The sequence below is a fragment of the Jaculus jaculus genome, chromosome 1 (assembly GCF_020740685.1).
Source record: "Jaculus jaculus isolate mJacJac1 chromosome 1, mJacJac1.mat.Y.cur, whole genome shotgun sequence".
Lineage (NCBI taxonomy): Eukaryota > Metazoa > Chordata > Mammalia > Rodentia > Dipodidae > Jaculus > Jaculus jaculus.
The window spans coordinates 124,951,847-124,979,607 of record NC_059102.1 but is presented as its reverse complement, the minus strand read 5'-3'; the positions used below and the strand labels follow the sequence as shown (position 1 = coordinate 124,979,607).

The window sequence follows — 27,761 nt, the reverse complement described above, 5'->3', positions numbered from 1 at the left end:
AACACATTGCTGGTGGGAACTGCACAGCCAAATGAACTTCTTTTATTGGATTTTGAGTAAAAACACCAATCATGAGAACATTTACACACACACACACACACACACCTAGAAAGCTGTAGCAAGTCTGGCCAGGCTTGGGTGCCTGGAGCTCCCTCTATCAGGTTTTGAGACGGGACGAGCGCCGAGGGGGACAGGGACATAGGGTGCTGGGGACCTGGGGCTTCACCTTGCCGGGGGGTTTTGCTGAGTCCTGAGGGCTGGACTGGCTGGCTGGCTGGCAACCACTGCCCCTGTTGGTGGTGAACAGCGCAGTCAAGGCGTTGCGGGCATTGATGGCACACCTGCGACCCTTGGGCCGGGTGGTGGGACCAGAGCTCTTGGCTGCTTTGTATTTCTGGAAACAAGGTGTAAGTAAGGTCAGAGCCTCTCGCTTACCTAGGGCACCCCTGGCCAAGACAGCCTCCACATGCTATATGATGCTCTCAGCCTCTCTGGATCATGGCTGGGGGCCAATGGCTTGGTCCCCAGAAAACTCACGACTGTCAGCAGGAAGAGCCCAACCCCCTTGCAGCCCGATTCCCTCTGTGCTGTGAGAAGGTGTCCTAGGGACTGAGGCTGAGTCCGAACAAGGTACAGAAATTGGGTCCATGGGCAGTACAGGTTGTGGGCTGTCCACTCACCTGCAGGTTCTCAAAGTGGGCCAAGGACTTGCAATGGGAGAGCTGTGCCCCTGAGTTGTCATCGTAGAACTTGTGACAGACCCGGCAGACATAGCCCATCACAGGCACCAGGAAGTCCACACCTGCCGGGCAGATGGCAGGGTCTGGTTACCCACAAACCCCCCTCACCTGTGCTCCCTGGGCAACCAGATACTCCCCTACCCTCTGGGGGGGAAGAGAAAAAAGAGCAAGGAGATGGGCCATACCCAGGTGTCATGGCTGGGGTCTCTTGGAGGGACGCCCCAGGGTGGAAGGTCTTACCATATGCAGTGTTGGAGTTGTAAGTCTCTGAGCCCTTCCACTGCTCTCGGGATAAGTCATGGGACCTCATCTGTAGAGGGAAGGACAGGCCCAGATGGGCCCCAAACTGCCACCTGGATGTAGGTAGGGGGTGGCTAAACCGAGAGCCCACTCATGGCTTAGCAGCTAAGGAGTTTACCTGTAAAGCCTAAATACCCTAGTTCGATTCCCAGGTCCCACATGAGCCAGATGCACAAGGTGGCACATGTGTCTGGAATTTGTTTGCAGTGGCCAGAGGCCTTGGTGTGTCCATTCTCTCTGCTTCTTTTTTTCTCCATCTCAAATAAATATATTTTAAAAAGTATTTTCTTCTAAAATAAGTATTTTTTTTGGAGGCAAGCCCAACAGACTGCTTTTTTTTTTTTTTTTTAAATGTGAGGGAGAATTTGTGTGCCAGGGCCTCCAGCCACTGAAATTGAACTGCAGGTGTGTGTGCCCCTCCCCCCTTTGCATGTGTGACCTTGTGTGCTTGCATCATTGTGCATCTGGGTTACATGGGACTTGGCAAGTTGAACATGAGTCCTTAGGCTTCGCAGGCAAGTGCCTAACCACTAAGCCATCTCTCCAGCCCTAAAAGAAGCTTTAAAAAAAAAAAAAAAACTGGAAAAAGAGCTAGGAATGGTGGCACATACCTTTAATCCCAGAACTTGGGAGAGAGAGGTAGCAGGATTACTGAGAGTTCGAGGTCACCCTGAGACTACATAGTGACTTCCAGGTCAGCCTGAGCTACAATGAGACCCTACCTCAAAAAAACTAAAAAAAGGGCTGAAGAGATGGCTTAGTGGTTAAGACATTTGCCTTCAAAGCCAAGGAATCCCAGTTCAATTCTCCAGGACCCACATAAGCTAGAGTTTCAAGGTAGGGTCTTGCTATAGCCCAGGCTGACTTGGAATTTACTATATAGTCTCAGGGTGGCCTTGAACTCATGGCAATCCTCTTATCTCTGCCTCCTGAGTGCTGGGGTTAAAGGCGTGCACCACCTCATCTGCCTGGCTACTGCCTTAATTTTTTTTTTTTTTTTTACTGGGAGTGGGAGGCGTGGGAAAGGGCTACAAATGAACTTCAGATGCATGTGCCACTTTGTGCATCTAACTTTACTTGGGTACTGGGGAATTGAACCCAGACTGGTAGGTTGTACAATCAAGCACCTTTAACCACTGGGCCAACTCCCTACTGTGTGCCCTGCCCCCTTTTTGAGACAGGGTCTTGTAATGCAATGCAGGCTGGCCTGAAATGTATACTCTTCCTGCTTCAATGCTGGGATTACAGGCATGCTAACATTATACCATGTCACCTCCACGACTTTCTTTTTTTCTTTTTAGTACTTGGGACTGGAGGTAGGGCCTTGTGCACATTAGGCAAGTGTCTTATCACTAGGCTGTATTCCCAGTCCTCTATGCCTTCCCCCACCCCAATTCATCTACATTTCTTGTATTTCGTCCAGACATAGCACGAGAAACCGCACACAAAGTCTCATGTGACTTCAGAGAGTTTGTTGCTTGCATTTCTGCTATGTCTTTTTAAATTTTTCCCCCAATTTTATCCATTTTGAAATTCCAGCATTTTGTTTTTATTTGCAAGGAGAGATCGAGGAGAGACTGAGAGAGAAGAGGAAAATGGATAGGCCAGGGTCTCTAGCCACTGCAAATGAACTCTAGATGCCTGTATCACTTTGTGCGTCTGGCTTTATGTGGGTACTGAGGAATTGAACCTAGGTCCTTAGGCTTTGCAGGCAAATGCCTTAACCACTGCGCCGTTTCTCCAGCCCCCTCTCTGTCTTTTTGGATAGTCATCTGATGCTTATTTCCATGGTCACATGTGACACAGTCTACATTAATAATAAACTCAAGCATGCATTAGTGCCTACAAATGCCAGCCCAGGGCCTGGGCCCCAGGAGGAAGGTAAGGGCCCCTCTGGGCTCCAGGCATCCTCCAATTAACACACCTGCTTGCAAAACTCCTCCTCCACCTCAATCTCTTCTTCATCCTCATCCTCGTCCTCATTTTCATCACCCTCAAAACAACCAACAGCATCCACTGTGATGAAGTGGTCCTCATCTGGGCTGGCTGTCTCCTTCTCGAGCGTCTTCAACTGCCAAAAGACATGGGTGAGGGGCTTAGGTATGCTCTGGGCAGCTGGGAGGCCATATAGCTCTGAGGATCCCAATCCCTCAAGCAGCTCATGTCCCCTAAGGTAGCTGGGCTCACCTCCTTGGCCTTGTCCTTATGTCCCTGAGATTTCACATGCTCCACAAACTTGCGGGGGGTCTTGAAGTAGCGGTTGCATATAGTGCAGAAGGGTCGTAGGGACTGTTTGGCCATCTGGGGAAGAGAATGGAGGCTACTCAGCATCAGGGAGTGTCTCCAGGGGCAAGCCGCCTGACCAGCAGCCAGCAGGACCTTGCTTCTCATTGCAGGCCCAGCAATCTATCTGTAGGCAACCAGCCTGGCTCTGCTGCTACACTGAGCCATGTGAAAACACATCTCTTCATGAGACAGTGGGGTGGGGGGCAACAGAGACAGGACAGGAGGGAGGACAGTCATCAATGGCACCCCATATGTGCCTGAGCATCAGGGTGAGTTAGTGCCACACTGCACAGACTGGAAATGTAAAGCCCAAGAGAAGCATGACTGTCCCATCAGAAGCTGCACGTGAGTGATGGTCACACAGAGACAAAGCCCTTCACCTCCCATTCCTGCCCTGTCTGCCACCAGACTTGGAGATAGTTGATTTTTTTTGGGGGGGGAGGTAGGGTCTCACTATAGTCCAGACCAATCAGGCATTGGTAGCCTCAAACTCAGTGATGTTCCTACCTCAGCCTCCCAAGTGCTGGGATTAAAGGCGTGTGCCACCACGCCCAACAAGGCTTGGAGCAAGAACAGGTAGGCACCTTCACAGCATGTGATGGCCCTCCTACCTTGTGCTCCTGTGTCCTGCGGTGCTGAATCAGGTCTCCCATGTAGTACACCTGGCAGGTGTTGCACCAGCGCCTCAGTGGAGGGTCTCTGAATAATGACAAGCAAAATGAGCAGTGTGCCAGGGTGTGGTGGTGCACACTTTGAATCTCAGCGCTCGGGAGACAGAGGTAGGAGGATTGTCGTGAGTTCGAGGCCACCCTGAGACTACAGAGTGAATTCCAGGTCAGCCTGGGCTAGGGTGAGACTCTACCTGAAACAAAACAAAACAACAAAAAGCAATGTACACTATATCCCCCTTAGAATACCCCCTATGTGGAATGCAATTCTAGGACTGGGGGATGGCTCAGCAGGTTACCCATCTCCTCAGCCTCAGAATAGCCTCTGCTTGCTGGGTGTGGTGGCGCACGTCTTTAATCCCAGCACTCGGGAGGCAGAATTAGGAGGATTGCCGTGAGTTCGAGGCCACCCTGAGACTATATAGTTAATTCCAGGTCAGCCTGAGCCAGAGTGAGACCCTACCTCGAAAAAAAAAAGAATAGCCTCTGCTTCAACTCCCCGCCGTATTATTATTACTTTTGTTTGTTTTTTGTTTTTTTGAGGTAGGATCTCCCACTAGCCCAGGCTGACCTGGTAGTGTCAGGATGGCCTTGAACTCAGGGCAATCCTCCTACTTCTGCCTACTAAGTGCTATACGATTAAAGGTATGCATCGCCATGTCCAGCTATTTCCCACCTTGTTTCAAAATAAATTCTAGGGGCTGGAGAGATGGCTCAGTGGTTAAAAGCACTTGCTTTCAAAGTCTTAAGGCCCAGGTTGGAGTTCCCAGTACCCATGTAAAGCCAGACACACAAGTGGCACATGCAACTGGAGTTCATTTGCTATGACAGGAGGCCCTGGAGTGCCCATAATGGGTGTATCTCCCTCTCTCTCTTTCTCTCTTTCTCTCTGCCTCTTTCTCTCTCATAAATAAAAGTTTTTAAAAATATTTTACTTATTTATTTATGAGAGAGAAAAAGAGAGACAGACAGAGAGAATGGGTGTGCCAGGACCTCCAGCCATTGCAAAGGAACTTCAGATGCATGTGTCACTTTGTGCATCTGACTTTAATGGGTCCTGGGGAATTGAACCTGGGTCCTTTGGCCTTGCAGGGAAATGCTTTAACTGCGAAGCCATTTCTCCAGCTCGAAAGTATATTTTTTAAGCATAGATTACCCGATGAATATCAAGCCAATTTGCTATCCACTTACAGAATAGCCCTTTTTTGTTTGTTTGTTTTTCAAGGTAAGGTCTCACTCTAGCTCAGACCTGGAATTCATCTGTAGTCTCAGGGTGGCCTCAAACTCACAGCGATCCTCCTACCTCTGCCTCCCAAGTGCTGGGATTAAAGGTGTGCGCCACCATGCCCAGCTTTCTGGTTTATTTTTTTTCCCTTTTTTAAATTTAATTTTATTTATTTGCAAGCAGAGAGAGAAAGAGAGCGAGTGAGAGAAGAGACAGACAGAGAGAATGGGTGCACCAGGGTCTCCAACCACTGCAAAGGAACTCCAGATGCATGCGCCATTTTGTGCTCCTTCAGACACAAAATGGCCTGGATATCCATGACCTAACAGTGCTGACACTACCTACACAAGACCATCATAATGGGAGGACAAGAGCATGACATCAAAATAAAAGTGATTGAGAGGGGGAGGGGACATGATGGAGAATGGAGTTTCAAAGGGGAAAGTGGGGGGAGGGAGGGCATTACCATGGGATATTGTCTGCAATCATGGAAGTTGTTAATAAAAAAATTAAATTAAAAATGAAAATAGGCGGGCTGGAGAGATGGCTTAGCGGTTAAGCGCTTGCCTGTGAAGCCTAAGGACCCCGGTTCGAGGCTCGGTTCCCCAGGTCCCACGTTAGTCAGATGCACAAGGGGGCGCACGTGTCTGGAGTTCGTTTGCAGAGGCTGGAAGCCCTGGCGCGCCCATTCTCTCTCTCCCTCTATCTGTCTTTCTCTCTGTGTCTGTCGCTCTCAAATAAATAAATAAAAATTAAAAAAAAAAATGAAAATAGGCGCTCGGCGACTTCTGCTCCTTTTCATCAGTGCGGCGTTTAGGCTTCTCCTGGCGGTAGTCTGCGCTGGTGTGGTGGCGAGGCCGGCGATCGCAGCCATGACAGCGGCTGATGTTAATCCAAAGGCCTATCCCCTGGCAGACGCCCACCTCACCAAGAAACTACTGGACCTTGTTCAGCAATCGTGTAACTACAAACAGCTTCGGAAAGGAGCCAAAGAGGCCACCAAAACACTGAACAGGGGCATCTCTGAGTTCAGCGTGATGGCAGCAGATGCTGAGCCCTTGGAGATCATCCTGCACCTCCCACTTCTGTGTGAAGACAAGAATGTCCCCTATGTGTTTGCGTGTTCCAAGCAGGCCCTAGGGCAGGCCTGTGGGGTCTCCAGGCCTGTCATTGCCTGTTCTGTCACCATCAAAGAAGGCTCTCAGCTCAAGCAGCAGATCCAGTCCATTCAGCATTCTATTGAAAGGCTCTTGGTCTAAACTTGTGGCCTTAGCCATTCCCTGACACCCTCCCCCTTGTGTATCATATTGTCTGTGTTAGCATATAGTATTTTCAGCCCCTCTCTTATAAAATACTGTACTACAGTAAAAAAAAAAAAGAAAGAAAGAAAGAAAGAAAATAAATAGGGCTGGAGAGATGGCTTAGTGGTTAAACACTTGCCTGTAAAGCCTAAGGACCCCAGTTCGAGGCACGATTCTCCAGGACCCACGTTAGCCATTTGCACAAGGGGGTGCATGCATCTGGAGTTCGTTTGCAGTGGCTGGAGGCCCTGGCACGCCCATTCTTTCTCTCTCTCTCTGCCTCTTTCTTTCTCTGTCACTCTCAAATAAATAAATAAAAATTTAAAAAATGAAAATAAATAAATAGGAAAAAAAATAGGGGCTGGGATAAGTACTTGGCAGACAACTGTGAGATTTAGAGCTCAGATCACAGCAACCATGCAAATGCCATGTAGGAGTGGTGGCTGCTTGTAATCCCAGCGCTTGGGAGGAGGCAGGAACAGGGATCCCTGGACAGCTGGCTAGCTAGACTGCCTACATCAGTGAGCTCAGGGCTCATGTGAGACAGTCTGCCTGAGTGAACTAAAAAGGACAGTGATAGAGGAACACGCCCAATGACAACTGTTGGCTTCCACACGCACACGCATGCGTACAAACACACATACATACACCATGCACATATAGATACACAAAAGTAAATAAATAGAAGGTAAATATTTGCATGAATTTACATGACCCCAGGTTGGGGAAGACCTCTGCCTATAGAACATCAAAGTCAGAAATCATAAAGATTGGGCTGAGGAGATGGCTCGGTTGTTAAAGGTGCTTGCTTGCAAAGCCTGCCAGCCCGGGTTCAATTCCCCAGCCAGCCATGTAAAGCCAGCCCCAGGCATTTGTTTTCAGTAGCAGGAGAACCTGGTGTGGACACGCACGCACGCACGCACGCACACACGCACACAAAAAAAATTTAAAAATCATAAAAGAATACAGAAGGAAGCAGTTGTATAAATAATATAATAAACACTTCATCAGGCATGGTAGCACACTCTTAAAATCCAACACTTGGGGGCTGGAGAGATGGTTTAGTGGTTAAGGTACATGGCTGCAAACCCAGGTTCAATTCTCCAAGTCTCATATTAGCCAGATGCACATGGTGGCGCATGCATCTGGAGTTTGTTTGTAGTGGCTAGGGCCCTGGCACACCCATTCTCTCCCTCTCTCTCTAATAAGTAAATACAAATAATTTTTTTTTTTTTTTTTTGGTTTTTTGAGGTAGGATCTCACTGTAGCTCAGGCTGACTTCGAATGCACTATGTAGTCTCAGTGTGGCCTTGGACTCAAGGTGATCCTCCTACCTCTGCCTCCCAAGTGCTGGGATTAAAACAAAATTTTGTTTTTATTTATTTTTGAGAGAGAGATACAAAAACAGGCAGGTAGGAAGGGAGAGAATGGGTATGCCTGGGCCTCCAGCCACTGCAAACGAACTCCAGATACATGTGCCCCCTTGTGCATCTGGCTTATGTGGGTCCTGGCAAGTTGAACCTGAGTTCTTTGGCTTTGCAAACAAATGCCTTAACCACTAAGCCATCTCTCCAGGCCCCCAAATAAGTTGGTTTTTAAAAAAAAAAAAAAAAAAAAAAAACACTTGGGAAGCACAAATACATGTTTAAGGTCATCTTGGCCTACCCAGTATAACTCTGCCTTAAACAAACAAATAAATAAAAAATCTTATGGTAGGCATAGTGGTGCACACCTTTAATCCTTTTAATCCCAGTTTGGGAGGCTGAGGTAGGAGGATCACCCTGAGTTCAAGGCCAGCCTGAGCTACAGAGTGAGTTCCAGGTCAGCCTGGGCTAGAGACCTTGCTGTGAAAAAAAAACTTTATACAAGGTCTTACTGTGTAGCCCAGGCTGACCTCAAATTCTTGGTCCTGCCTCAGCCTCCCAAATACCAGGAGCACAGGTATGCATCACCGCACCTGGCTTCATTGTTGATGTTTTTGAGACTATGACATTTCCCATGTCCTCGAGGTCTCTGGATTCGCCTAAAAAGCTAGGAGTTGAGTTGGGCATGGTGGTGCACACCTTTAGTCCCAGCACTCGGGAGACCAAGGTAGAAGGGTTGCCGTGAGTTCGAGGGCACCCTGAAACTACGTGGTGAATTCCAGGTCAGCCTGGGAGTTCTGGAGCTGAGGCGGCTGGCCCAGAACACAACACATGCATGTCCTGGCACTACAGCCAATACGTCCTCATTTTCCAATGACACCCACAGCCCTGTGGGCCTGTCACAGCCCACTGGGACCGGTCAGCTCCTCTACTTTCCCACCAGGCATTCTAGTTCTAGTCCCAGACTCCAGGAGGGCAGGCATTTCAGACCACTCCTTCACCCATGGCAGTGGAAGGGAGACTCAGGGAAGTTCTAACCTTGGGTCGCAAGATGACCTATCTTCACACTTGAGTCCCTTTAGTTGGGGTCAGCACATGTCCCAAAGGAGCAACGTTCGATGCCACAACCCACCTCCCTTCCACAGTAAGGGCACACCCTGTCTGTCTGAAAGGTACCTTATGAAACTGTCAACATACTCCTCACCAGGCCATTTAACAGAATGGGGAAACTGAGGTCCAGAGTTTATGGGGCAGAGGGTAATGCTTCAACCCCAGGCAGACCTCGCAGAGGGCACATATGGGGCTTGGTGACTGACCACCCCCAGCCCCCAGCCTCCATCAGCCCCCACTCACTCAGCCTCCCTCTCCAGCACATCCCGGGGCATGGGCAGCAGGGACAGCAAGCAGGCCTGGTTCGAGTGCTGCATTTCCCCTAGCCGCTGCTGGTGCTGAGCCTCCGACAGGTGGTCCTGGAATTCCTGCAGCATGAGGGAGCCAGGAGTGGCCATGAGGCATGGGCCCCAGGGAAGGACAACTGTAGCCTAAGCTTCAAGGCCACCCTGCATGTCTGAAAGTCTAGTTCTCTTACCTGACCAGGTGTGGGACAGAGCAGAGATGATAAACTGAGGCAGAGAAGCCAGAGCTTCTGCCCCTCCTGGCAAGTGTATGTCTCACACGTAAGGAAAGCTCTGGTTAACTTAGGTCCCCATGGCTCGGTTCAGGCCAGGCCCAGTGTCACAGAGCTAAAAGTAAGTAGGGCTGGGCATAGTGGTGCATGCCTTTGATCCCAGCACTTGGGAGGCAGAGGTAGGAGGACTGCTGTGAGTGCAAGGACGCCTTGAGACTACATAGTAAATTCCAAGTCAGCCTGAGCTAGACTGAGACACTACCTTAAAAAAAAAAAAAATGTAGGTAGCAGTAATATAAGAACACTGTTTATTGGTTTGGTTTTTTTGGTTTTTTTTTTTTTTGTTTGTTTTTTGAGGTAGGGTCTTGCTCTAGCCCAGGCTGACCTGAATTTTGCTGTGTAGTCTTAGGCTGGCCTTGAACTCATAGTGATCCTCCCACCTCTGCCTCCCAGGACACTGTTTTTTAAATATGAGTTTTTTGTTTTTCAAGGCAGGGTCTCTCTCTAGCCCAGGCTGACCTGGAATTTACGATGTAGTCTCAGGCTGGCCTCATACTTAAGGTAATCCTCCTACCTCTGCCTAAGTACTAGAATTAAGAAAGGTGTGTGCCATCATGCTCCGCTCTGGGTCCTTAAATAAATAAATAAATAAATAATACATATGGATATATATTTGCAAGCAGGGAGAGAAAGAATGGGTACTCCTGGGCTTTAAGCCACTGCAAACTAGCTCCAGACACATGCACCACCTTGTGTATCTAGCTTTACCTGGGTACTGGGAATTGAACCTGGGTTGTTAGGCTTTGCAGGCATGTGCCTTAACTGCTGAGCCATCTCTCCAACCCCTTAACGCGGGTTCTTGCTATAGTGCTCAGATAGGTCTCAACTTCCTGGCTCAAGTGATCCTCCCGCCTCCGGTCCCTACTCCTCACTCCAAGCAACGGGAACTACTGCAGTCACGCATCACTGCACTTGGCCAAAACTGCCATTTTTTTCTAGTACTGAGAATTCAACCTACAGCTCCATGAAAGGTGAGAGTTCTACCACTGAACTGTACCCCCCTTTTTAAGTTTTATTTATTTATTTATTTTAGTAGAGACAGAGAGAGAGAGAGAAAGAAGAGGCACTCCAGGGCCTCCAGCCACTGCAAAGGAACTCCAGATGCATGTGCTACATGTGCATCTGGCTTACATGGGACCTGGAGAATTGAACCTGGGTCCATATGCTTTGCAGGCAAGCATCTTAACCACTCAACCATTTCTCCAGCCCTTTTTTTTTTTTTTTTACTTTTTAAAAATTATTTTAGAGACAGCAAGAGAGACAGAGAAAGAGAGAAAGAGTTGGCACACCAGGGCCTCAGGCACCGCAATTGAACGCCAGACACTTGCGCCACCTTGTGGGTATGTGTGACCTTGCCCCTGCCTCACTTTTGTACACCTGGCTTAAGTGAGATCTAGAGAGTAGAACACGGAAGGGGGGGAGTACCCAGCAAATGGGCACTGGCATTTTACAATAAGTACGAATCTTATTTTTCCTGTCCTGCCCCTGAGGGTGTTGGGGGGGAGGGACTGGCCCCTCTCTAAGGTCCCATCACCCCAGCGTGTTCCCCATCCCATGTTCTGTGTCCCGTGTTTGTGCTTGACCATGTTGCACTGCTTGCATGCGCCTGACGCAGGCGTCTGTGAGGGGCTGCTATTTCATGTGCTGGGGCCGCTGAAAAAACAAGGAGAAAGAACCACTAAGCCATTTCTCCAGCCCACTTTTTTTTCCTCCACTTTTTGAAATAGGATCTAGGAAAGTTGACCAGTTTGGCCTTGAACTTTTGATTCTCCTGCCTCAGCCTCCAAAGTTGCTGAAGCAGCAGGCTTGTGCCACTGATGCTACTGTAATGAATTATATACTCACTTAGATCAGGCCTGGGTGCGGGACTGCAATGCCAAGTTGTTGAACTACCAGAGCCCTACAGCAAGATGGCTTCTAAGCATTTCTTCATTGTAAGAGGACACAGGCTCAGGAATAGGATTTACTTTTTACATTTTTTTGTTGTTGTTTATTTTTATTGATTTATTTGAGAGTGAGAGAAAGAAAGAGGCAGAGAGAGAGAATGGGCACGCCAGGGCCCCCAGCCGCTGCCAACAAACTCCAGACGCATGTGCGCCCCCTTGTGCATATGGCTAACATGGGTCCTGGGGAATCCAGCCTTAAAACAGGGTCCTTAGGCTTCACAGACAAGCGCTTAACCACTAAGCCATCTCTCCAGCCCAGGATTTATTTTTAAGGCCTCTGTAGCTGGTCCAAGCAAATCGAAACCAGGAGAGCCTGAACTTAAAAACCTACTGCTAGTCAGGCATGGTGGTGCACGCCTTTAATCCCAGCACTTGGGAGGCAGGGGTAGAACTGTCGTGAGTTCCAGGCCATCCTGAGACTACATAGTGAATTCCAGGTCAGCCTGAGCTGGAGTGAGACCCTACCTCAAAAAAACAAAAACAAAAGCAAAAATAATAATAAAACCCTACTGCTCAGCTCAGCTGATCAAGAAATGTTTCTGAAACTACATGTGGTGGCACATGCCATTAATCCCAGCACTCAGGAGGCAGAGGTAGGAGGATCACTGTGAGTTTGAAACCAGCCTGGACTACATAGTGAATTCCAAGCCAGCCCAGGCAAGAGCAAGACCCAAGAACTTCCTTGCAAAGCCTGATGGCCAAGGTTCAATTCTCCAGTACCCACATAAAACCAGATGCATAAAACAGTGCACGCATCTGCAGTTTGTTCGCAGTGGCAGGAGGCCCTGGTGCGCTCACACCCACTCCTCCTCTCTGTCTGCCTCTTTCCTTCTCTTAACTCTCAAATAACTAAATAAAAATCTTTTTTAAAAAAAGAAAGGGGCTGGAGAGATGGCTCAGCAGTTAAAGCATTTGCCTGCAGAGCCTAACAATCCAGGTTCAATCCCTCAGTTCCCACACGCTGATGTGCAAAGTGGTACGTGCATCTGGAGCTCATTTGCAGTGACTGGAGGCCCTGGTGCACCTAATCTCTCTTTGTCTCTCTTCTCTGTACCTCTTTCTGTTTGCAATTAAGTAAAAATATTTTTAAAAGAAGTAGGAGGAAAGAAGGGAGAAGAAAGAAGAAGAAATGTTTCTGGGGACAAGATGACTCAGTAATTACAAAAGTCACTTGATGGCAAAGCCAGCCAGACTGGGTTTATTTCCCCAGTGGCTCATGTAAAACCAAACAGGCATTCCTTTGCAGTGATAAGAGACCTTGTGTGAGTGCATTTCTATGCTCCCCCAACAAATAAACAAATTACATTTTTAAATTAAATGAATAAGTTTAAAAAAAGTTAAATAGGGCTGGAAGGCTGGCTCAGTAGTTTGCCTGCAAAGCCAAAGGACTCAGGTCCAATTCCCTAGGACCTACATTAGCCAGATGCACAAAGGTGTCTGGAGTTCATTTGTAGTGGCTGGAGGCCCTGGTGTGCCCATTTTCTCACTCTCTCTCCCTTGTTCTCTGTCAAATAATAACTAAATAAATAATATATTAAAATAGGGCTAAGGAGATGGCTTTGCTGTTAAGGCATTTGTTTGTGAAGACTAAGGACCCAGTTTCAATTCCTCGGAACCCACAGAAGCCAGATGCACATGGTAGTACATGCATCTGGAGTTCATATGCACCGGCTAGAGGCCCTGATGTGTCTATTCTCTCTCTCACACACACACATAAATAAGTAAATTTTTAAAAAGAAGTGGGGTTTCATTGGAGAGATGGTTCAATGGTTAAGTGCACTTCCTGTGCAAGCATGAGAACATGAGGGGGCTGAGATCACCCAAATTCTAATCTCCAGATCCCACGTGAGAGCTGGGCATGGCCGCACGCATCTGTAACCCCAGTCCCACAGAAGGGCGCAAAGAGACCAGGGAACCACCCAAAGAGACTCTGGCCCAAACTGATTGGGCTGGAGAGATAGCTTAGCGGTTAAGCGCTTGCCTGTGAAGCCTAAGGACCCCCTGTTCGAGGCTCGACTCCCCAGGACCCATGTTAGCCAGATGCACAAGGGGGCGCGCACGTCTAGAGTTCGTTTGCAATAATAGCTGGAGGCCCTGGCGTGCCCATCCTCTCTCTTTCTCTCTTTGCCTCTTTCTCTCTGTCACTCCCAAATAAATAAGAATAAACAAAAAAATTAAAAGAAATATTAAAAAGAAAAGAATGGGTTGATGAAGCAGGACACCCAGTATTTGGTTCGGGCCATAGCAGGGAGTGCCCTATGTCACAGACAAACACATGGGGCTCCACAGGGCACACAGATGTATACACACTGTAACACACACTCTAAAAAGAAAGGAAGGGAAGGAGGGAGGGGAGGGAAGGAAGAAAGAAATGTTTCTAAGCAGATGGACAGCTGCTTGGGGCCTCGGGCCTGCACAGCCCGTGGACAGCATGACGAAGGCAGGCCCAGCCTCCCTGCAGACCTTCGGCCTCTCCCCCGGTCGGCCCCGAGTACCTGCTGGCTGCTGCAGCTGGCTTTGCAGATATAACAGAAGAACTGCAGGGGCTGCTTGGAGAGCATGCTGGCGGCGGCAGGGGTGGCAGGCGCAGAGTCACCAGGTCGCGGTCCAGGCGTGAGGGGGGTTGCAGTGTTAAAAGCCCGGCTGTTGCTGCTCTGCAAGATGGTGACCTTCAGGGAGCCCCCAGCACCCCACATCTGCAGCAGAAGCAAGGGCACAGCTTCTACCATCTGAATACATATGGTAGGCTAGCCTCAGCAGGAAACATCTGTGAACACTGTCCCATATCAGAACCACCTGGTAGGGACAATTGGGCTGTGGTCTGTAGGTGACTGCCCAAGCTCTCACACACAGTTAGAATGTGCTGTAGCCGAGACTTGAATTCAGATCTGCATAAATCTTTTATTTTTACTTTTTTTTTTTTTTTTTTTTGATGTAGGATCTCGCTCTAGCCCAGGCTGACTTGGAATTCACTATGTAAGTCTCAGGCTAGCCTCAAACTCACAGTGATCCTCCTACCTCTGTCTCCTGAGTGCTGAGATTAAAGGCGTGCGCCACCATGCCCAGCAGATCTGCATAATTAAGTCTAACCCATGCCACCCCTCACATGACAGACAGATGCATAAAGTGACACCTGAGAAGGGGAGGGGCCTGCCTACAGTTATACTAAAGGCAGAGGTGGAACCCAAGTCCCACAGGGAGGCTTCTACATGGCTTTGTCTACTAAAGTGACATCACAGAGCTAAGAAGAATTTCTAGTTTGGGGATGACCAAGCCAGAAAGGAAGTTTCATACACAGGAAAGACTGCACGACCTTCCCACTCCGCCTAGCACAGGGCTGCTGTCCCTTCCACAAGATGAGAAAGTACAAGATGTCCCAATGTGCCCTGGGGCAGAGAGTCCACCATGTCACCAGGCCCTGTTTACAACCTTCTACGTACCCCAAGCATCTCTCTTGCTCTTTTTTCACATTCTCCCACATCCAGGCCACCAGATGACTCCTCCTGGCTCGTGTCCTCGCTGACCTGGTCACTCACTGGCTCCAGTGAGGCCTCTTCCAGGCCTGAAACAACAAGTGTGCTCTTTTCCCAGCACGTGTCTGTCTCCGGGGCCCCAAGAGCTGCCCTTCTTTGCCCACAGCCAGGACCTGATGTCTCAGGCAGAGACAGCTACAGACCTGGGCTCTGGGCCCAGCTCTTGGTCCCCAGTAGTAGCCAGGCAAGCCTGGACAATGCCAAAGGAGAGGAAAGAAAGTCCAGACAGAGCTGGCCCATCACCACACTAGCTTGCGAGCCCACACTTACCTTCCCCAGCTTCTGCAATGTGAGGTGGTGTCTCCAGTTCTGTGGCCTGAGCTGCAACGGGCTCTTGCTCTGGTGTGGGCACTGATTCCTGCAACTGGCCCTGGGGCTGGGTCTGCCCCAGTGGCTGCTCTGGCACCTGTCCCGAGGGCTGTTCCTGTGGCTGTGCTTGGGTGTATACCTGTGGATAAGTCTGTGTCTGGACCTGCTTCTGCAGCTTGTTTTGCACCTGAGTGTCCGCCGTAGGCATCTGTGGCTGCACCTGGGGCTGGACACACGGCAGTGCTTGGGCTCTGGGCGGCTCTGGCAGCATCTCCGGCGTCTGTGTCTGCTTCGGTACTGTCATCCGGGTCTGTGGCTGGGCCTTGGCCTGCGGCTGCCCTGGAAGCCCCTTTTGTGTGGACTCCTCTGAGCTAAGAAAGAATCCCAAGAAATGCCAAGACAAGCCAGACCCATGGTCCAGGCCTGTCATCCCAGCTACTGGGGAGGGCGAGGCAAGAGGAGCACAAGTTCAAAGCCTGCCTGGACTACAGTGAGTTCAAGGTCACTCTGGGCAACTTGGTGAGACCCTGCCTCCAAATAAAAAGCAAGAACTGGGTTTGGCAGCACATGCCTTTAATCCCAGCATTTGGGAGGCTGAGAGTGGAGGACACCAAGAGTTCGAGGCCAGCCTGGATCTATAGAGTGAGGTCAGCCTAGACAGAATAAGACCATGCCTTGAAAAATAAAGAAAGGGACGGGTGAGATGACTTAGTGGTTAAGTGCTTGCCTGTGAAGCCTAAGGACCCCAGTTCGAGGCTCGATTCCCCAGGACCCACATTAGCCAGATGCACAAGGGAGTGCACGTGTCTGGAGTTCATATGCAGTGGCTGGGGGCCCTGGCATGCCGATTCTCTCTCTCTATCTGCCTCTTTCTCTGTCGCTCTCAAATAAATTTAAATAAATAAAGAAAGAAAGAAGGAAGGAAAGAAAAAAGAAGGGGCTAGATAATGACTCAGCAGTTAAAGGCACTTCCTTACAAAGTTTGCTGGCCACGGGTTTCAATTCCCCAACACCCACATAAAGCCAGATACAAAATGTGGGGCAAGCATCTGGCATTTATTTGCAGTGGCAAGAGATCCAGGCGGGTCCATACACATGTATGTCTGCGTACACACACACACACAAATAAATAGAAATATTGAAAAGCTGGGTGTGCTACTGCACACATTTGACCCTGGCACTTGGAAGGCAGAGGTAGGAACACTGTTGTGAAGTTCAGGCCAGCCTGGGACTACAGAGCGAGTTACAAAGTCAGCCTGGGTTAGAGTGAGAACCTACCTTGAAAGAAACAAATATTTATTAAAAAGTAAAAAGAGGAGGTTGGAGAAATGGTTTAGTGGTTAAGGCTCTTTCCTGCAAAGCCAAATGACCCAGGTTTGATTCCTCAGTACCCATGGAAAGCTAGGTGCACAAGACGGCACATGTATCTGGAGTTTGTTTGCAGTGGCTAGGAGGCCCTGGCATGTCCATTCTCTATCTCTGTCTGCCTCTCTCTCTCAAATAAATAAAATATTTTTTTTTTTAAAAGTAAAAAGAGGGATGGAGAGATGGCTTAGTGGCTAAGGTGCTTGTCTGCGAAGCCTAAGGACCCATGTTCAACTCTCCAGATCCCACATAAGCCAGATGCACAAAGGTGAGGCAAGTGCCAGGTCACATATTCCCACTAAGTGGTGCAAGCTTCTGGTGTTCAATTTCAGTGGCTGAGGCCCTGGCATGCCAATTCTGTATCCTGGCTCTCTCTACCTCTCTGTCTGTCTCTCTCTAGCTTTCTAAAATTAAAATAAAAAAATAAAATTAGGCTGGAGAGATAGCTTAGCAGTTAAGGCACATGCCTGTGAAGTCTAACGGCCCAAGGTTCAATTCTCCAGGTCCCATGTAAGCCAGATGCACATGGTGGCACATGTATCTGGAGTTCACTTGCAGTGGCTAGAGGTCCTGGTGTGCTCATTCTCCCTCCTTCCTTCCTCTCCCTCTGTCTCTGTGTGTGTCTCAAATAAGTAAAAATCAATCTTAAAAAAATTTAAAAATAGCCAGGCATGGTGATGCACACCTTTAATCCCAGCCTTGGGAGGCAGAGGTAGGAGGGATTGCCATGAGTTCAAGACCACCCTGAGAATACAGAGTGAATTCCAGGTCAGCCTGGGCTACAGTGAGACCCTCAAAAACAAAAACAAAACAAAAAAATTAAACATTAAAATAAAATAAAATTTTAAAACAAAGAAAAAAAGGGTTGGGGATATAGTTTAGCAGTAGTACACTTGTTTAGCATGAGTTCAATCTCCAGTCTCAGAAAAAAAAGAAAGGGAAAGAAAGAAAGAAGGAAGGAGGAAGAAGAAGGGTGAGAAGGGAGAAAGGAGGGAAAAGGAAAAGAAAAGGGAGAAAGAAGGAGGGAGGGAGAAGGAAAGGGAAGAGTCAGCCTGGACGAGAGTGAGAATCCACTTCTAAAAAAATGAATTTTTTTAGGTTTTATTTTTATTTATTTAACAGAGAAAGAAGGAGAGAGAGACAGAATGGGCACACCAGAGCCTCCAGCCACTGCAAACAAACTCCAGACATGTGTGTCCCTTGTGCATCTGGCTAACATGGGTCCTGGGGAATCAAACCTGGGTCCTTTGGCTTTGCAGGCAAACACCTTAACTGCTAAGCATCCCTCCAGCCCAAAAGTGAATGTTTATTAAAAAGTAAAAAGAGTTGGGGATATAGCTTAGCAGTACAACATATGCCTAGCAAATCCTCAGTCCCACAAAAAAAGAAAAAAAAAAAAGAAAAGAAAAAAGAAAAAGAGAGAAAGAAGATGGGCGTGGTAGCACACACCTTTAATCCCAGCCCTCTGGAGGCAGAGGTAGGAGGATCACAGTGAGTTCGAAGCCACCCTGAGACTATAGAGTGAATTCCAGGTCAGCCTGGACCAGAGTGAGACCCTACCCTGAAAAACCAAACAAGCAAAAAAAGAGAGAGAAAGAGAGAGAGAGAGAGAGAAGGAAGGGAGGGAGGGAGGAAGGAAAGGAGGAGGGGAGGGGAGAGAAAAAGAGGGGCCTGGACCCAGTTTCCAATCCTCTCTCTCCCACTTACAATGAGGGATATGGGCAAAATCTGGCTGTCTGAGCTTCAGTTTCACAAAAACAGAATGGGAACAACAGAGTACCCGCCCCCAATGTTCCAATTTAGTCCTGTAATGACGCCGTCTTCTACCCACTCTGCAAGGTCCAGGCTTGCAATTTCACCCTCCATCCTGGCTACCCAGCCTGGACTCCTGGTGGCTTAACCTCAGCAAAGACCCCAAGGTCTGCCTAGAGCCTCACTAGGCAGACACAGGAGTTAAATTAGACACCAACGCCCTTTCAGAAGTGAGTCCACAGCCCCTGAGCCAGCATCACTCACCTCTTCCATCTCTTGGCTGGTGGTTCGGACTCCTCACAAGGTTCGGGATTAGGCACTGAGGTATACGTCTTGCTCACGATGCCATCTGGGCAGATAGGTAAATTCTGGTCTACAGTGGAGGAAGGTGAGGGAACACAGGGCCCCAGGAGACAGCCCTGGATCACCTGTCACCAAATTCCCGGCTCCCATATCAGCTTGCATCACTACCACAGCCCATGTCCCCCATGAAGGGCAGCAGACCTCAGTTCCCTCACCATCACGTGTGTCCATTCGGGGCTCTGCAATGTCCTCAGACCCCCCTGAGGGGTCTGTGCCGTCTTCCTCAGGCACCGTCTGGGAAGAAGAGTCCTGCTTCCTTTCAGAAACCACTCAGGACATAGGCCACCCACATATACAATATAGCCACCACTGTCCCCAGGAAATGAAGAGGTTGAGAGGACCCCTGGTGGGCCTGACTGCAAAGCTGGGAAGCAGATGATCTGAGACACCCCAAAAGTCATGTCTGGGGCCCCACCTAGCTGACTGCTACACAAACCTAAGCTGGAAAGACACAAAACTTTATCCTGGGCCCACTGGTCATCCGGACTCTCCACCTCCTTCTCCATAGCCTTCCAAAGTGCACATTTGACCATGTGTCTGGTCTCTTTCAGGCTTAAACCCGCCGTCAGCCTCCTGTAGAACCTCCATGGAATTTCCCTCCCCTCCTACCTTGCCTACCCCAGGCCTCTGCCCACCTCAGCCTTTCCTGATGACCCGGTTACAGCTCTGCCCTCAAGCATCTGCTTCTCTCTGGGCACCCTCACTGGCTCCCTCTCTGGTCAAGTCCCCCAAACTACACCCAGAACCCAAAAGGCACTTTTACAAATTACTACTGGGGGACTGGAGAGATGGCTCAGTTACGGCACTTGTTAAGGCTCTTGCCTACAATGCCTAACAACTTGAGTTCAATTTCCCAGTACCCACATAAAGACAGATACGCAAAGTGATGTGTGCATCTGGAGTTCATTTGCAATGGCTAGAGGCCCTGGTGCACCCATTCATTTTCTCTATCTCTCTCTCTGTCTGCCTCTTTCTGTCTCTTAAACAAATTAAATAAATAAATATAAATTATTATTGGCACCAAGCATGGTGTTACACATCTTTAATCCTAGCACTTGGGAGGCAGAGGTAGTAGGATCACTGTGTGTTAAGGCCAGCCAGGGACTACAGAAAGTTCCAGGTCAGCCTGGGCTACAGTGAGGTCCTACCTTGAAAAACATATAAATAAATAAATTACAATTACTACTGGAGGCTAGAGAGATGGATTAGCAGCTAAAGCCCTTGCCTGCAAAGCCAGAGGACATAAGTTCAATTCCCTAGCACCCACGTAAGCCAGATACACAAGGTGGCATGTGTATCTGGAGTTCATTTGCAGTGGGTGGAGGCCCTGGTGTGCCCATTTTCTCTCTCTCTCTGCTTCTCTCAAATAAATAAATAAAAATAATTTTTAAAAATTTATTTATGGAGCTGGAGAGATGGCTCAGTTAAGGCATTTGTCTGCAAAGCCTAAGGACCCAGGTATGATTTCTCAGGACCCATGTAAGGCCAGATGCACAAGGTGACGCATGAGTCAGAGTTCATTTGCAGTGGCTAGAGACCCTGGTATGCCCATTCTCTCTCCAGCTGCTTTGTTGTTGTTTTTTTTTTTTGGTTTTTTTTTTTTTTTTTTTTTCAAGGTAGGGCCTCACTCTAGCCCAGGCTGACCTGGAATTCACTATGTAGTCTCAGGGTGGCCTCGAACTCACAGTGATCCTCCCACCTCTGCTGGGATGAAAGGCGTGCACCACCACGCCCAGCTTCTAGTTGCCTCTTAGACACACACAGTCTCTCCCTCTTTCAAATAAATTGTTTTTAAAAATTATTTGCCAGGGTCTGGAGAGATGGCTTAGCAGTTATGATGAAGCCTAAGGACTCATGTTCAACTCTGTAGGTCTCATGTAAGCCAGATGCACAAAGTGACACAAGGACACAAAGCCACACACAAGGTGGCGCACATGTCTGGAGTTTGATTACAGTGGCTGAAGGCCCTGGTGTGCCAATTCTCTCTGTGCCCCCTCCCACCCTGCTCTCTCTCCAAAAAAAAAAAAAAAGCCAGTCTGTCTGTTGGGCTTGCCTAAAAAAAAGAATAATAAATTGTTCTCTGGGCATGGTGGAGCACACCTTTGATCCCAGCACTCAGGAGGCAGAGATAAGAGGACTGCCGAGAGTTCAAGGCCACCCTGAGACTACATAGTGAATTCCAGGTCAGCCTGGGCTAGAGTGAGGCTCTCTCTAAAAAAAAAAATTATTTAGTTATTTGTTTATGGGGGAAGGGCATGTCAGGACCTCTTGTCATTGCAAATGAACACCAAACACTTGCCTCACTTTTTGCTTCCAGCTGTGTAAGTGGCTCAGGAATTAAACCCAGGCTGGCAGGCTTTGTAACAAAGCTCCTTTAACTATTGAGCCGTCGTCCCACCCCCAACTTTCTAGCCTTAGTTTCTTGAGTGTTTTCTAAATATTTATTTATTTATTTATTTGACACAAAGAAAGAATGAGTGTGCCAGGGCCTCCAGACACTGCAAACGAACTCCAGACATGCTCCCCCTTGTGCATCTGGCTGACGTGGGTCCTGGGGCATCGAACCTGGGTCCTTTGGCTCTGCAGACAAACGCCTTAACCGCTAAGCCATCCATCCTTCCAGCCCGCTTGAGTGTTTTTGTATTAATAGCTCTCCTAAGACTCACAGGACAGCCAGGCCAGATGAGCCATCTGTGCTACTGACCAAGAGCTTACAGATGTTTGCTCAAGGGGCACAAGGCTCCATACAGTTCGTAGACACCTTGAAAAGCCCCCAGGGGCCGCTTGCAGCATCACTCCAGCTCTTGCCAGACCCCCAGACACTAACACTGAGTGAGGGACTCAGTCGATGACTCACATCTCTACCTGGTTTTTACCCTACAAGACTGGAAGTCAGATTGAACTGGCCGGCAATGTTAGACAAGCGCAACGCCTACCTTCATTTTACAGATAAGCACAGGGAGGTACAAAGGCCCGGGGTGATTACAAGCAGGTGGGTGTCCCCTCTTCCATTCCTCTAGCCCTACTCACCTTGCGACTGGGGATGGTGGGAAAGGCTCGGGCTTGCTTCTGCGGGTTCCTCCCTGAGTGGTTAAGTTGGGAAGGGTTCATAGGGACTCCAACAGGTGGGGGGCCCAGCAAGGACTGGCGAGTGGCCTGGGGGAAGAACTGTTGCAGATTTGGAGGGGTCAACTGCGGTGGTGTAAGGCTGGGAGCTGCTAGGCTCGGGGTTGCCATGTTGTAGGTGCGGAGGCCACCTGCACGCAAGAGGAAGAGAAGGGTCACGCTACGATTGGGTCGTTGGGGCCAGGGTCAGGGGTCAGCTCTCCTAAGCATCATGGGAACACCAAGGACCCTTCCCACCCAGGGTCGCCAGAGGAAAGAAGGGAAGGCAAGACTGAGGCCCAGGGTGGGAAAGGGCAGGAAAGGACTTATCACTGCCCTTCTGCTTCCAGCTAGTGGTGGAGGCTGCCTTTCTTCCCACGAGCACCCAGCAGCCGTGCTCACCCTCAGGCATGCCCTAGGTAGACTATCCCTTAGGTACAGGAGAGACCCAGCCCGCCACCCACTGGACAGACAGACAGATTCCGGTTCCTGGAGTCACAAGGCACTTTGCTCTCCACCAGCTTCTCTCCATCAAAGACCTACTAAGTCCCAGGTACTCTCATCACCGCACCAGCGCCCTGGCTGCCAGGCCCAGGCATCAGGGTAGATGTGACCATGCCTTTACCAATGACAAAATGGAGACACGAAACAGGGACGTAGATTGTCAGGGGCAGGGGCATGGAGGTGTCTCTGTAGGACATTGCCACCCACCCACTGACCACAGCCAGTGTTCTGGGGATCTTCCTGCTTGTTCTTCCTTGCCGTATCCCCATCCACCAAATCCTAACTCTACTCCCTATGCCCCTTCCCAGACTGGCTTCCCCTCTGCATCTCCCTCCTTCAAAGCCACTTCAGCCTCTGCCTGTATTTCAGTCCAGCAACCAGGATCTTTCAAAAACCACGTTCTGACCTCATCCTGCCCCATGCCCAGACGCTTTCATACCTCCCAACAGCTCGGCAATGAGGTCCATTCCTTCTAGTCCAAGTTCTGGCCCTTCCCACCTCCCCAACTTCCTTTCCTGACAGTCTCCCTTCCCATGCCTCATCACACGCCAGGCCCCAGGCCCTGCGCAGTCCTTCAAGCACCCTGCCCCTGGGCTTCTGGAGATGCAGTTTTGTTTGTCCACACCCGCACACCCTGCTGATCTCCCCTTAGGGGTTTTCCCTCCCTTCTCTAGGAGACATTCCCAGACCCTCTATGTCCCTACAGGTTTCTATGCCAGAGCCAGCCACATCATGTCCTCGTCTGATTCCAGATGGCATCTCTTCTGGCTCAGATCTGCCCCCAGGGGAGGCACAGAGCCTGAAAAAAAGTTTTAGGCCTGGAAACAATTGGAACTCTTGCCCTGATGCTAAGGCAGGAAGCAGAGGGATTAAAGGAATGGGTCAGCTGTGCCATGAGCACTGGGTTCCAACCCAGATTCTACAGCACTATCTCTGTGACCTTGAACAAGTCAGTTCCCCTTTCTTAGCCTCATCTGTAAAATGGGGATAACATCGTGCTTGTCTCATGAGGCTTCAATGAGATTTATTAATATGCCTGATAACATTGTGGATCAACATTAATGCACAACCAATACAGATGTACATAAGTGCACAGAGCCAACTAGCTCCCCAAAACACGACAGAAGATGGAACACCCTCAAAGAAAAATGGAAACAAAAAAAAAAAAAAGAAAGAAAAAGAAATGGACACAGGACATGGGCAAGTCACAAAAATAAATACAAATGTTTAACAGATGAATAAAAATATGTTCAACTGCACTTAGAAATGTGACTTAGAACATTAATGACATCACTTTTTGCCAACCAACTTAGTAAGTTATATGTACATATACATTTTATTTATATATATATAAAAAATCATATAATACCCAACATTGCCGTAGGCATGGTGAGGCCGGCACCGTCATACATGGCTGGTGGCATTGCAAACTGGTCCAGTCCTTTAGGAAAGCAATTTGGTAACACTTATCAAGAGCTGTAGACCATCCATCGCCCATCCCTAGATCCACTCATTCTACTTTAGGAATTCAAGAAAATAATCTCAAATTTTATGTTCATCCTAATATTATTTAAAACAGCAAAGAAAAAGGGGAAAAGGAAAAAAAATAGCTACACTATTTAAAAGGTTTAGCTAAACAAGGGCACATCCATCCAGTAAAATGTTAGAAACTATTAAGAATAATCTGAGCAATAAGGTGAGGACACTGTGAGGCAAGCCTGGAATTCCAGCATTTACAAGGTAGAGGCAGGAGGATCAGAGTTTAAGGCCAGCCTCCACTTCGTAGTAAGTTTGAGTTTGAGGATAGTCTGCTACATAAGACCTTGTCTCCAAAAAAAAAAAAAAAAGAGGGCTAGAGATGGCTTAGCAGTTAAGGAGCATGCCTGCAAAGCCTAAGGACCCAGGTTCGATTCTCCAGGTCCCTCACAAGCCAGATGCACATGGTGGTGCATGTGTCTGGAGTTTGCTTGCGGTGGCTTGAGGCCCTGGTGCACCTGTGCTCTCTCTCTCCCTGTCTCTAATAAATAAGTAAATAAAAAATAAATCTTAAGAAAATATATTTTAAAAAGAAAGTAAAAGAAAAAGAAAAAAATCCAGGCTGGACAGATGGCTTAGCATTTGCTTGCAAAGCCAAAGGACCTTAGTTTGATTCTCCAGGACCCACATAAGCCAGATGCACAAGGTGGCACATGTGTCTGGAGTTGGTTTGCTGTGGCTGGAGGCCCTGGCATGCCCATTCTCTCTGTCTCTATCTCTGTCTCTGTCTCTCTCACACACACTTTTTTAAATAAATAAATATTTTTAAAAAAAAAAAAAAAGAAAGAAAAAACCCTAGTACTCGTCAGGCATGGTGGCTCACAACTGTAATCCCAGAACTCAGGAGCTGAGGAAGGAGTATTGCCACAAGTTCAAGACCAGCCTGGGCTACACAGTGACTTCTAGGATCCCCTGGGTTTAAGAATGAGACCCTGTCTCAAGCAAACCAAAGCAAGCAAGCAAGCAAACAAACAAACAAAAACAGCTAAACACACACACACACACACACACACACACACACACATATACACACACAAAACTTGCACTGGAGGGGAAAAAAAAAAAAACAAAAAAACAACCCTTAACTCCTAACAGAGACTTGAAATCCTAATGAAAGTGACCCTGATGGTCAAGTCAGTGAAAAGAAACAGGACAGAGGAGATGGCTCAGCAGTTAAAGGCACATGCCTACAAAGATGGCTGGCCAGGGTTCTATTTCCCAGTGCCTACATAAAGCCAGACACCAAAAGTGCCTGGCCTTTCTCTGCCCAGGAATGCACATGCGTGTACACACACACACACACACACACACAATTTTTTCTAATTTTTTAGAAAATACCTCTTGTTTATATTAATCACAATAATTATAAACAGCTCCCCAAGCTTGTGCCTAGGGGGAAAAATGGAGGAAAAACACCAAAATATCAATTACTTTCGTTGGGAGGTGTTTTCCTATCACTCTTTTTTTTTTTTTTTTTTTTTTTTGAGGTAAGGTCTCACTCTGGCCCAGGCTGACCAGGAATTCACTATGTAGTCTCAGGGTGGCCTCGAACTCATGGTGATCCTCCTACCTATGCCTCCCAAGTGCTGGGATTAAAGGTGGGTGCCACCACGCCCAGCTCTATTTTTTTGTGTTTGTTTGTTTTTTCGGGTAGGGTCTCACTCTGGTCCAGGCTGACCTGGAATTAACTCTATAGCCTCAGGGTGGCCTTGAACTCATGGTGATTCTCCTGCTCCCAAGTGCTGGGATTAAAGGCATGCGCCACCACGCCCAGCTATTTTTGTTTTTTTGAGGTAGGATCTCACTCTAGCCCAGGCTGACCTGGAATTCACTATGTAGTCTCAGGGTGGCCTCAAACTCACTGTGATCCTCCTACTGAGTGCTGGAATTAAAGGTTTGTGCCACCATGCCTGGCTTCTTTTCTTTCTTTCTTTTTTTTCTTTTTTCTTTTTTTTTTTTTGAGGTAGGGGTCTTGCTCTATCCCAGACTGACCTGGAATTCACTATGTAGTTCCAGGCTAGCCTTGAACTCACAGCAATTACCCTACTTCTGCCTCCCAAGTGCTGGGATTAAAGATGTGCACCAACACACCCAGCTATTTTTATTATATTTATTAGAGAGAGAGTATTAGGTATACCAGGTCCTCTTGCCACTGCAAATGAATTCCAGATGCATGCACCACTTTGTGTATCTGGCTTTAAATGGGCATCAAACCCAGACCAGCGGACTTTGCAAGCAAGTGCCTTTAACTGCGGAGCCATCTCCCCAGCCCTCAATATCATCTAATCTACACTCAAGTGAGGTGTGCTGAATTAAGTAAACTGAGCTCTGCATTCAGCTGAGGAGCTTAGGGACTCTGACTTCCTGGAGCCCCAGTGTCCCTATCTGTAAGCCAGGTTGTTCTCAGGGTTTCGGTGTGGGTCTGGTGAGATTGAATGCAATGGGGCTGCTAGGAGCTGGCAAGAACGTAGGATGCAAATTCGTCATACCTTGCAACTGCTGAAGAAGCAAAGCCCTTTGCAGCATGGAGCCATTGAGCAGGGAGACCGAGGGGGTGCCCTGGAGATTCAGAAGCTGCTGCTGGGGTGACTGCTGGGGGAAGCCTCTGTGTGATGGGAGGAGGTGTGAGAAGGTTATTGGGAAAGCCAGAGCCTCCATCCTCCATGAGATCCCTCACCTGCTTTGTGTGGCCCCTGTAGGACAGCTAGAGGGTCGCCTAGGGGGAGGAACTCAAACAAGGATGCCAGTGGGAGAAAGGACTGAGGTTGCCATTCCAAGACATGGAACTGTCAGATTCGAGCACCTGGAAAACTCACCGACTGACAGGCATGGGCAATGAGGCCTGTGGGGGGGATTGCTGGAGCAGCTGCTGGAGCTGCAATTGCTGCTGCAGCTGCTGTAATTGCTGCTGCTGTTGCTGGTTGAACATGGTGGCTGAGGGAAGAAAGGGGGTAAGGCCAAGGTAACGGTCCAACACCCCTCCCCTCCAAGGCCACCTACCCCAGTCTACAGCTACAAACACTGCAGCCGAACTGCACAAGAACAGCCCCAGCCCTGGCCCAGAGCATGCTGCATTCGCCCAGGTGCTTCCAGTCCTTGCAGGCCAGCTGCCAATCCTGCAAGAGGATCCAACCAAGCCCTGGCCTTTCAGATTCCCAGCCTAGGACCCCTCTCTTTAGTGCTGACGGCTTCATCCTTCCAACCCAAATACACCTCCCCACCTCCACCTTCTGCCGTTCTCGCTACTAATAACTTCCTGACACCAAGCCCCTCCCCACTCACACCTCTCGCTCGCTCGCTCGCTCTCTTTTGGTTCTGCCACCTTTTCCCCAAGTTGTGTCAATAACATCTGCACCCACCCCTAGCCTTTCACTTTCTTCCATGAACCCTGGAGGGGAAAACTTCCCTCACTGTTATACACCTACACACACACCCCCAGCCGCACCCCTCCACTAAGCTCTCCGTTTTCCCACTCTTTTCCCCCACAGAAAGGCCAGACATTATGCATTAGACCCTCCCCCCCGCAGCAACCCCGCCTGCCCACGAAGCCTGCAGCCTCCATGCAAGTCGCCACTGACCCTTGCAGTCCACCCTCTCCCGGCCCACCCCACCTCACCTCCCTGTGCGTCTTTGGCGGCGGGCACCGCGCAGGCTGCTCCCGCGCCTCCGAACAATTTTGTGTCCCCACCAAGGTGGGAGGCGCGAAAGCCTAGCGCGGACCTGGCGCCTGGGGCTCGCGGGCTCAGGGGCTCCCCGCAGCTCGGCTGGGCCTGGACG

At 48.9% G+C, this 27,761-nt stretch overlaps 2 protein-coding genes across 5 annotated transcripts; one reads left to right on the top strand and one right to left on the bottom strand.

The window, feature by feature from the left end:
• Window positions 1–26: 26 nt before the first annotated feature.
• Window positions 27–27,761, bottom strand: Ciz1 (CDKN1A interacting zinc finger protein 1). 4 transcript variants are annotated; one of them, XM_045157004.1, is made up of 18 exons: window positions 27,601–27,761; window positions 26,985–27,100; window positions 26,801–26,918; window positions 26,474–26,589; window positions 23,818–23,889; window positions 21,870–22,096; window positions 18,995–19,088; window positions 18,741–18,849; window positions 15,321–15,730; window positions 14,958–15,079; window positions 14,013–14,213; window positions 9,238–9,362; window positions 3,938–4,025; window positions 3,228–3,341; window positions 2,965–3,111; window positions 981–1,050; window positions 681–802; window positions 27–394 (listed from the first exon to the last, which is right to left on the bottom strand). In XM_045157004.1, the coding sequence occupies exons 3-18, from the start codon at window positions 26,911–26,913 to the stop codon at window positions 158–160; spliced, it is 2,367 nt and encodes a 788-aa protein (XP_045012939.1). In that variant the 5' UTR covers window positions 26,914–26,918; window positions 26,985–27,100; window positions 27,601–27,761; the 3' UTR covers window positions 27–157. The 4 variants fall into 4 exon arrangements, with proteins under 4 accessions (XP_045012939.1, XP_004671722.2, XP_045012941.1 ...); XM_004671665.2 differs by lacking the exon at window positions 26,985–27,100; XM_045157006.1 differs by lacking the exon at window positions 26,985–27,100 and having other exon boundaries at window positions 18,741–18,825.
• On the top strand, window positions 6,008–6,478 carry LOC123462864 (NHP2-like protein 1). The gene has a single exon (XM_045157012.1). It carries the CDS (start codon window positions 6,092–6,094, stop codon window positions 6,476–6,478), a length of 387 nt encoding a protein of 128 aa, XP_045012947.1. The 5' UTR covers window positions 6,008–6,091.

Bases quoted from the DNA above. Each gene is read 5' to 3' on its own strand.
- LOC123462864 (XM_045157012.1), top strand. From the start codon at position 6,092: ATGACAGCGGCTGATGTTAATCCAAAGGCCTATCCCCTGGCAGACGCC.
- Ciz1 (XM_045157004.1), bottom strand. From the start codon at position 26,913: ATGTTCAACCAGCAACAGCAGCAGCAATTACAGCAGCTGCAGCAGCAA. The intron at 22,097-23,817 runs GTATTATATGAT...TCTTGCGTGCAG, and splicing joins CATGCCTACGGCAATGTTGG to GTGGCCTCCGCACCTACAAC. The intron at 18,850-18,994 runs GTGAGGGAACTG...CCTCCACTGTAG, and splicing joins CCGAATGGACACACGTGATG to ACCAGAATTTACCTATCTGC.